The 10,874-nt window shown below is 33.2% G+C and overlaps 1 protein-coding gene across 1 annotated transcript; it reads left to right on the forward strand.

The window, feature by feature from the left end:
• Window positions 1–2,428: 2,428 nt before the first annotated feature.
• LOC115450914 (neuromedin-U receptor 2) lies at window positions 2,429–10,021 on the forward strand. Its single transcript, XM_030179081.2, has 4 exons — window positions 2,429–3,530; window positions 4,747–4,844; window positions 6,579–6,683; window positions 9,780–10,021. Exons 1-4 carry the CDS (start codon window positions 2,777–2,779, stop codon window positions 9,897–9,899), a joined length of 1,077 nt encoding a protein of 358 aa, XP_030034941.2. The 5' UTR covers window positions 2,429–2,776; the 3' UTR covers window positions 9,900–10,021.
• The last annotated feature ends 853 nt before the right edge of the window (window positions 10,022–10,874 follow it).

Raw genomic sequence — 10,874 nt, forward strand, 5'->3', positions numbered from 1 at the left:
TTATATAAAATTAATATTTTTGTTAAGTTTTCTTAAATTTTCTAATTTTCCGCGAAATTTTTTGAATTTTTTCTTTCATAAGAACCTTCTCCTGATAATAACAAACACAACAAAAAACGATAGTGAAATCGGTCCAGCCGTTCACGCGTGATGGCGTGATCAAGGGAAATAGGGATTCATTTTTATATATAGAAATGAACACAGCTACCTATAGCAAGCAAATTTTGGGCATACATGCTGGAATGATCCAGGTGAATGATCGTGATATGAGCGGATATTGATTCGGTTCTATTAGTTCGAGGAAATTCGCGTGCAGGCCGGACGCTACACAAGGTTTACAAATTCAGATAAATCACACATCACGAGCAAAACTTTTAATATTAAACGATGCTCTTGAATTTTATTTCATTTACAGGTATCTTAACCAGTAAGTTTGCGCTAGGGAGTTATATTTGCCATTCATGAAAAACCGCTGAATTTTTATCGAGCTATTGATTACACACATCTATGATCTACTGTAGTAGATCATAGATGTGTAATCATCTATAATATTAAAAGTGTTTGTGAACTGTAGTTCACAAACACTTTTTAATTACTATAGAGGTAAATTATTAAAATGAAGATTGAGATGTAAAAACGAATTTAAATAAAGTCCACTTTTAAAATAAATATATATAATACCACTCTATGAGAGCAATGAATTATAATTAACCTAAGTTTCAATTATACAAAAGTGCAAATAATTCATAACTAAGTAGCTACATGTTTGTATAACAAAAGCACAATTATTAATCTGCAAAGTGCTTGTTGTTAATAGCGGTCTACGTTCAAACACGCATATAATATATTGTGTGTATTCGTTGCTTACAAAAACGAGGAAAAACACTTATTTACGACAGAAAATATTTGTGAATAGTGTGAGTTTTTATGCTAAAAGTCGCGTTATTGAGTGCCCATGACGTTATGTCGGGTGACGAGTGTAACACAATATGTACTTGTATAGGCGTAGAGCTGTGTAGGCAGTAATTTCAATTAGGGGAGGTCGTATTGTACTGCATAGTATGGATGCTTTCAATTTGACTGATTGTATATCCGTAATTACTTTCTCTCTCAGGGTGTGCGTTTTTTAGCATATTTATTCAACCATTAATTTTATTATGCTAAGTAGAGCTCTTATAGAGTCTATATATAATGTTCTTAAGGGTAGCATTATAGCCTATCCATTTGTATTATTCCGATTCCAGCTGATATCTCACCAGTCTTAAAGTCGCTGGCTTAGTATTACAAGGCCCTATGGTATTTTTATTTATATTAGATTTTTTTTTTCTAAATTTAATTTTGGTATAAATTAAAAAGACATTAATGTAGCTCCTTATTATCTATCGGCATTTATATACATAATATATATGTCGCCGCAGCACTGGTGAATTTCCGGAGTGATAGTGGCGCCATCTATCATTACATCGAGGAAGTATTAGAAAAGGAGGGAGGTCGACTGCTGTCAATATAAGGACCGGCCGAACGACGAGAGCTGAGTCTTGTACGAGTCTTGTAGAAGTCTTCAGCAGTCTTGTTTGGACGCTCGAACCGAGGACATTGTGTATTCCGCTAGTGTTACTATGCAATAAATTGTTAGTGAAGTAAAGAAGGGTTTCAATAATTGAATAACTGTCTGGAAAATAAATATAGACCGGTGATACCTTACCGGTCATGTAAAAAAATAACGAAGTAAATAGTTTTCACTTCGACATATATAATTCAATCTGCGAAAAATACATAAAGTAATGCCTTGTAATAATGAGTCAGCCAAGTGCAGAAATAAATTAAAAAAACTTTAATGTGCTCGCGGTTCCGTCTACATGGACACTCACATTGAAATCCGCCTAGAAGCATACATTTCTTCTGTAAAATGCCTAGAATTTGTAGGACAAAATCTAATTATTGTATACTAATTAATTATATCCAAATCGGTCCCAGATTTTATGTCATCTAAATACTTAAGTACGAAATCATCTACTTGCGTTCACATACTCGTATATCGGTAGAATTTTTCAACTCAGTGGTTTCTGCAGTGAGCACTGATATTTCGTTATGATGCAGATATTATGTGACACACAATTGTGTACGGAAATGGAACGATAGTTTATTGGAAATGTGTAATGTAGATATATTACTCAATAAAAGTCCATTCTTGTTTTATTCTCTTAAATGTGTGTTTTTTAAAATTATCGTAATTTCCTTGATTAGTGGTTGATAAAAAGGCTAAAAGGAACCTATATTCTAACTTCCAAATATTAAGCTGCATCTAAATATTTGCTGACATTTTGTTATAAATGTTAAGTAGGTAGTATAAATGTCATTTACATGTTTTATAAGCCCAGATACGTAAGCCTATATTTTAAAATAGCTAAATTATTTTTAATATTTTAAAATTTTTGTAACGTGAAGCTTTTATATACACCCCCATTTTTAACAATAATAAGTAAAAACAGAATAGCTGATAAATTTGCTTTTAACACCTATAACAATATGCAACAAAACAATATTACTATGTAACATGAGCCTCGCCAAAAAATGGGCGGGGGACGACTCAATTACTTTACACACATTAATGTTATTACCGAAGTATATCCACGACATCATCCTGTAAAATATACAGTACTGTGGCCTTCACGAAGCTCGTCGAGATCAGTACTTTCCGCGCTCTAGTCACGGTGACATCGACCCTCGGCGGGTGCGGTTTCATGTTCACTCTAACCCACCCAAAATTTTAGGAATGATTATAGTAGACGACAGTGAAAAATACAACAATAATTCATACACATTCTTCGGGCCGCTTGGCATGGCATTCCATGACAACGGAATCGCGCTGGAGGACACTTATACCGTTAAATGTTTGTTAAGTGTAGTTCTACTGTTGGTTATGATTGTAAGCATTACCGGCAATGTGTGCACCTGCGCGGTGATCGCTCGCAACCGCTCGATGAGGAGTCCTACCAACTGCTACCTCTTCCATCTTGCTGTCACAGACCTACTGATGGCATTTTTTGTCCCTATAGATATTTACATACTCTGGATACCCGAATTCTATCCGTTGGGAGAAATCGGATGCCGGATTCACTTGATTCTCTTCGACTGCCTATGCAACTGCAGTTTACTCATAATAACAACATTTACAGTGGAGCGTTATATGGTTGTTAAAAAACCATTCTTACGCCAAAAGCTTTCGAACAATTCTCGAGTTTGCAAACTGGTTGCTGTGATGTGGTTCATATCATGTTGTTTTTGTATACCTGATCTAGTGGACATAGATTTTAAAGAGAGTAAAAAATATGTGTTTTGTTATGTTACCATGTCGTACATAATGACGTTGATTATTACCGCGGAGATATTCGTCTTCTACGTAATACCACTGACCATAATCATAGTTATGTACGTGCTCATTACGATTGAACTAAAGTTCAAAAAGAAATTACGAAGCAGTCCAGCAAACGGACAACAGAACCGGGACAAGGCTGTAATAATGCTCGGTATGTAATCTACAAATCAATACTTTATCAGCCAACATTCAGCGGATAGCTTGTCGATTGTCATAAGTCCCATACAAAGCCACACAAAAACCACTTGATTAGATATTTTGAATCAAGTTATCAATTACATATCGCAACTGTAACCATTATCCCAAATTTAAATAACGGTACAGAGAACTTGTTGTGCTGTAGCTCAGTGCCCCGTCGATTGCTAGGGCCTCCAGTCCCAAATAAAGACAATAGACAATATTTAGTTTTCATTTTTGTGTAGCGTTAATGTTATGTTATGTTATAATGTTATGTTAGCGTTAAATGATATATTTTACTATCGTCTTATTCTTCCTGTACTGTCTAGTTACATTGCTATCAAATATTTTTCGTTACAAGATGGAAAAAACTATCAATTATTTCATTAGTTAAGCAGGCCCAGAAACTAGAATTAGCTCAGGGCCCACCAACACTCAGTCCGCCACTAGGTTATAGTATTTTTAAAAAAATGTGTTTAAAATAATTTTGTGCTTATTATGTGCTAAGGGCAGCAGGTAATTCTAATATGCAAGTCATTTTTATCACACGTTTCGTAATTATAATTTAGCTACATTTATCTTTTTATTTAGAATAATAATGAATTTTGCAACATGTTGATTGTTGGCAGTCATATAATTAACTTATTAATTACCATTACCCACTGCAAAGGGTATGTTATGCATTTAGTGTGATTCTTATCACAATTTTCCTGGACTGGATCCCTCAGAGAAAATTAACGACAGGCATACAAACGGTTGTAAATACTAACCATGATATTTTATGAGAAAAACCACCTTATACAATATATTAAGAAGTATATTTTCTTCTTCTTTTTTTACAATACCGCTGCCACTGTTTATTTATTGGTGATTTTGTCAATTTCGAATGATAGTAGCAAATACAAAAAAAAGTCAAAACAATCTGGTAATCAAAAATACTCCGTAAAAGTCTACCTATTTTGCCGATCTACATTAGAATGGGATAAACGTGGGTGGAGAGGAAAAGTTTACGACATTGCCATGCATATTAACATTCCTACTTTATAATTAATTTATACTCATCAGATTGTCGAAGCAAGCAAATTATCTTCGACCGTACTTTAGCAGTGTTTAAGAAAAAACATATTAAGATCACCGAACCTTTTAAATATTTGTTTTTTAACCATTTTCTGTTCACAATTTGTTTTCAGGTGCAGTAGCGCTTTCATTTTGCGTATTCTGGGCACCATATTGCGTGCTCCGTATTATGTTAATTTGGCCCAAGTTTACTTATGAAGAGCACTACAACGTAAGTACCTATTATATTTTCAATTAAATTCTCCATCATCCTTACATTATACACTTATAAACTACTAAACGGATTTCCATTGAATTTGGCATGAAGGCAGTTTGAGAGTTTTTTGACGACATAGGCTACTTTTTTCCCGGAGAAATATATACTTAGAAGGATTTTCATCTCGAAAAAACCATTGCGGCCGAAACTGCGAGCAAAAACTGATACTGATATAAATGTAAAAGATTATGAATATGTTTATTATTGTGTTTTATGTTTTTTTCCGAACAGGGTCCCTGGAATAAAATTGACAACGGAAAAACAATCGGATGTAAAATCTAAACAAAATCTATCTATATTATGTTTTAAACGGGATGTTTGTTAGAACACATAAACCACTGTGGCTTTGATTGAAACTAGGCATACAAAGAAAACAAATCCTGGGTTATCATGTACGCTACTTTTCATCTCTAGAAATATTATTGTTGGACTTTATTATATTTAAATTTCTAAATATTTACAACTTACTTTATTAATAGTTTACTTCACAAACTTGAATCTTAGTACATTACATCTTAGTAAATATTTGCATACGTTAAAAAATAAGTAATAAACACTTCAGTACGACAAACTTAGTATTACACAGTTAGCTCGCATTCTAAGTGTTAAGGCTAACTTAGACTAAATTTTGGGAACTTTGAACCGGTTTCTTGGAGTTATATTCCTAGCGCCTAGTAGAATTCGCATATCTGTACGTCCAGTCGACATCAGTTGTTTTAATTTCTATATTATAATACATTTCTAAGATGCAATTATTTTACGAGTTAGTCTGAGAATATTATCGGTTAGCGCGTAAATTTTTATATTTTTAATTTTATTTGGAACAAAAAACAACTGTACAAGTGACTTATTTTCTTTTCTTTTTTCTAGTTTTCTTATGTTAATGGGTCCTTTAGGCATACGTGAAGAATTATTACGCCGATCATCCAGTGTTTATCCAGTGATAATCTCTTGTTTGTTAATACTTTTCCTGTTTTTCACTGCACTTAACATCAGATGCAGCAACGTCACTTTGCCATGCTATTATATATTTACAAAAATGGTGAAATTATCAAAAAAGAGGCATGAGGTGTGTAGAGAAGGTAATATACTATAAATGTGCAGTCAGAACTTTTACTTAAATATAAATGGCAAAACTAAAGTTAAAATGTTTATAAACTAAAAATATGGGCACAACACATAGTGACAAATGCTATGTTTATCACTCGTCAGATTAACGTTCATCAAATAGTATTTAATGTGCCTAAAAAAGGCTAATTACTTAATTAATTATAATAGGACAGTTAAATCTATCGATTTGTACGAACTAATGGACGCTATAAAACCACAAATTTTAAGGAGAATTTTATTACACCGTATTTTTTTATCAATTCTTTATTCCGTAAAGCCCGTCGATAACTCAATTTTTATTTTTTTTTGCAATTAAAAACCAGTGAACATAGATTCGATGAATAGGGTACTCGTTACGTTGTCCCTCTACAATAATGCCGCCTACGCTATGCCGCACCGCAGCACGGATGAGCGCATTACATCTGTGCGTGGCACGGATGCTCTCTGTTGGAATGTGTTATTTAGTAAAATTATTACATGCATATTATAATTAGGTCATGGTACTCGAACAATTAACGTTTGATTTGTTATCTTTTTCTTTGCGATGGAACTTGTATAAACAAGGAATCTTGGTTTCAGACGTGGAAGATTCTCAACTACTTATGTTACAACTCATACGTGTCCAGTGCTGTTAATCCGATCCTGTACAGCCTGATGTCAAGAAAATTTCGACAAGCTTTCAAGGTACCTCTTAAAAAACATTGCAACATTTATTCATTATGATGGTGAGGTCTATCATGTGTAAGAGTCCGCCTGGGTAGGTACCACCGCAATGTCACTGTTGTGTTTCGGTTTGAAGGACAATGTAGGCAGTGTAACAACTGGACATAATAACACTTAACTCATGTCTAAGGATGGCGAGCGCAGTGGAATACCAAATAATTCTTTGTAATTCAAGGTGTTGGATGGTGTTCCTACTATTTATAGGCGGTCGTATCGCTTACCATCAGACGAACGGCAAGCTCGTTTCGTCATTTAAAGCATTAAAAAAAAACTCTATTGAAGCAAAATAATTCGTATTTTGCATGATTCGAGGTAATGTGTAAAGAAAGTAAGTTTCCGTGGTTATTATTGGTTAAAGTTATGTAGCATGGTTATTTATTTTAACTTCAAGCCTCAGGCATGTAGCCTTCACGTGGAGCTATTGACTTAATTTATTACAAAACACAAGCTGTGTACATAACACAAGCTTAAAGCGTGACAAGAAAACAAACGCTGAGTCGATTATGAACTTTCGTTTATTTCGTCTCGTTTTAACACATTTTTATATAAAAAAAACCGTATAAAATTATACTCACGAATATATTCCCCTTTGCAACGTATGTGTTGTAAATTGTGGTGAGTCACAATCATTCCTAGAGCGGGTAATATTAAGTGTGAGTTTTTGATTTTAAAAGACATTTATTGGCAAAATTTTAATTTGCACCTAGGTTAACGAAGTAGCCGTCCCTTTTGATCAAGTCACCGTTGTACCAAAATAGTGTTCTAGAACTATATTGTTTATCGAAATCTTAGTGCGGATGTAGAGAAGCCTATGCATGTGCAAATGAAGCAATTATTCCAAGCAGCCTGCTATAACTCAACTATGTGAGAACTACACTGTGCTGCATCTCTCTCCTTATTTCACATTGTGTAATATATCTCCATTCATCTTATTATTGTGAACTTATAATAATAATAATATTAAATACTATCCCGTAGGAAATATATACTAATTGTGTGATTAACAAAATTGCTTTTTGTATACATAGCAATATCCATTCCCCAAAACCTAAGGGGCTAACACCGATTTTTACAGGCTAGCGTAAATAATTAGGTACCTCTAAGTCTTATTCCCTGTTGAACTTTAACTGGAAACAATTTCGATGTTGACCGAAATTTTTTTTAGCTAATCACTTTTTATAAATTAGTCTCAGAAAGTTTTGTGTTAAAGAAAACGCTTCCAGAGCTACCGAGCTCTAATTTACCGAAATTGAAGTCCCTAGAATACGTAAGTATGTTAGTCAAGAAGTATATAAGTAATAATTAGTGAAGAATTATATACATTAAAAAATATATAGGTACTTGTATGGAATAATACATTTAAATAGGGGTAAACATTATTCAATTTCCTTGGGATTATACTACAGCAACTTAAAAACAGAGGTAAATGAAACAACACAAATAAATGACAAAACATTCTAGAGCTAAATAATTGGACGATACGTTACTAACAAATTGGCTAGCCAGCGTAACGAAAACTACTAATAAAGCGAAAGGCAATTATTGAATAAGCAAAATGAAAAATGATCTATCTCTTGTAGACGAAACGAGATGAGAAAGATAAAAGAATTACAATAATAATATGTTGTCTACGTTCTATACAAGATTAATTCACAGACCGCCTAACATAAATGGAATTAGTGCTATTGTTCCTCTCGCAGTAAACAGATTAAAGAATTGACAGTTGCTACAGCGAAAACAATTAATCTAGTATTTCTAGAATTCAGATATTATATTACGAATATACTATGAAATGTTATATTGGGTTATTAGGACAAAATGAAGTAAGAAGTAGCTTTCTACTAATGGCCATTTTTTACACAATGAAAATGTTATACAATAACTCCCACACTAGGCTTAACCCGTTCTGTGGATTCACAAGTAAAAATGTAGATATTATGGTTTACGATAAACGAAAATACTCGGCTTACAGTAATACAATTCTAAAAGTATTTTATGAGAAATTCATAAAAGTAGGTTAGCAAGATTTAATAGATATCTGTGTGTGTGCATGTGTATATCCATCCGTGTGCAGTATACATACGATGATTTACAATTTTTTAAAATATATTCGGCTAAAATTCACATACAACTGTATAAGTATCCCAGACAAAAAATATACTTATCCTTTATAATTCCTGTTGGGCTTCATGCCCGTTCAGCCTGTTTCTCTTCGCCATAGAGCATTTTTGATATGTCAGCAAAAACAATGTTAAGAAAGATAAGGTTTTTTTTTCAAATACTTTATCAATCGTGTTACAAAATTATGAATTATAATCGAAAAAGCTGAGCATTTCTTAATAATAATAAATTAAACAATTTAGTTGAAGCTATTGTCAGTTAACAAAATAGTGACATCTCGATGATGACAAAAGAATGGTGTCTTGCGTGTGGTGCACCAAGTTAAAAGTATTTGTGCTCTTGATCGGTTTACATACTTTTGAATTTTTTTTTATATGATAATTCTTCTAGCTATTTTAATATAATAATCATTAACATGTTGCGGCTATAACCCGCATAAAGGATGACATCCTGTATCTTCATGGCAATAATTTCACTAAACAGAAAGACATTCTTAGTACATTTATAGAGTTGCGCAATAACATGTTAATTTTAATATAACCTCATAATATACTTTTCTCGAAGCATTTGGGGCATTAATTCTAAATAAAAGTATTTCTGGGCGCTGGTCTAGGTATTTTGCATGTTACTAAACAATCTCAATTTTAGACTCACTGGTTGCAACTCTGCTTTATTCGGCAGACTGGTTGATTCATTATTGAGAATTTGCTACATCGCTAAATTTAGAAGGCCCTAACAAAGGGCAATCTGTTTTAATAGTACTAATTTACGCTATAAAATAGAAAAAAAAATCACGCATATGTGGTAGCGGTAAGCCGAGAGTCCAACAACACGATAATAGCATACTGCCATGTTGGGACACAAACAATTTATTTTCCAATCAAACCCAAAATTCCGTAAATTCCAATCTTGTATAAGTTTGCATTATTTTTTCAGGATATTTTCAATGGACGGAAACCGCGTGCTAGAAAAAGGATGGACTCCACCAGAAACTCCTTATTGCGGAATAACACCTGCAGAGATATTATTATGAGTGATATAAAATTATATACGTAATGAGTAAATACTAGTAAATAATTAAAGTAACCATATGCAAGTCATGTATATACATTATGTATTCAGAATCAATTTTCTAATCGTTAGAAGAAATGTTATGCATCACATAATAATGTTATCGTGATTAAATATAAAATTTAACTAATGAACTATTGGTAGGTATCCATGCAGTGCGCTACTGTTATTTGTTCCTGTTATATACAGTATGTAAGGTTATTCTACGAACTTGTTTAAAGACATTGAATACCAGTGGCGAAGCGTCCATACAAGCCGATTCCCACCGGCTTCCCTTTTAGGTTTTCGGTGATACTAAACAAAATATTTAATAGGCAAATATAAATTTACAACATACCAGACAGTGAACAATAATTATAATAGCTTAACTTATTAATTAATGATCACTTAATAATGACATCTATCGGCGAATAGCCCGTTGTTTGTTAATTTAATCGAAATCGATTACCTATTTTAAATAACGTTAGATGGCGCACCTTGTATTTAGTTCCCCAGAAATTCCGTTACCAAAGTGAAATTGTGACGCCACTGGCCTAAGGTAACCCGCTGTCAAGCGGCTTAATGTCGTAGTATGTTTTTAATATAGATGGCAGCACTTTGTATGAATTTCTATGCCAGTGTTTGTCGGAATCGCGCGGAAGATATGGGCAAAGGGAACCCGAGCATTTTCGGCTTCACGTTAACCGACTTTGTATAGTTGTCACTTTTTACGTCCATTAAACGTCATAATTTATTATGCTACCAAGTTGCGGTGTTTGTAAATTGTCATATTCATTTTATTTTTTGATAGTTTTGTGATATTTAGTTACCAGCGCTTTGTTTATTTAGAAACTACAAGTAAATGTGTATTATAATGGAATTAACTACGTGTGATCAGTTTAATGTCTACCTTTACGTAAGTATATTATTAGTCTGTAATTTCACATATTAGTATTTAGATGGTTAAATATTAAAAGTAGA

This window comes from Manduca sexta, chromosome 24 (assembly GCF_014839805.1).
Source record: "Manduca sexta isolate Smith_Timp_Sample1 chromosome 24, JHU_Msex_v1.0, whole genome shotgun sequence".
NCBI lineage: Eukaryota > Metazoa > Arthropoda > Insecta > Lepidoptera > Sphingidae > Manduca > Manduca sexta.

Excerpts from the sequence above, each read along its gene's own strand:
- LOC115450914 (XM_030179081.2), top strand. The coding sequence starts at position 2,777 with ATGATTATAGTAGACGACAGTGAAAAATACAACAATAATTCATACACA. Across the intron at positions 3,531-4,746 it reads CAAGGCTGTAATAATGCTCG|GTGCAGTAGCGCTTTCATTT; the intron begins GTATGTAATCTA and ends ATTTGTTTTCAG. Across the intron at positions 6,684-9,779 it reads AATTTCGACAAGCTTTCAAG|GATATTTTCAATGGACGGAA; the intron begins GTACCTCTTAAA and ends TTATTTTTTCAG.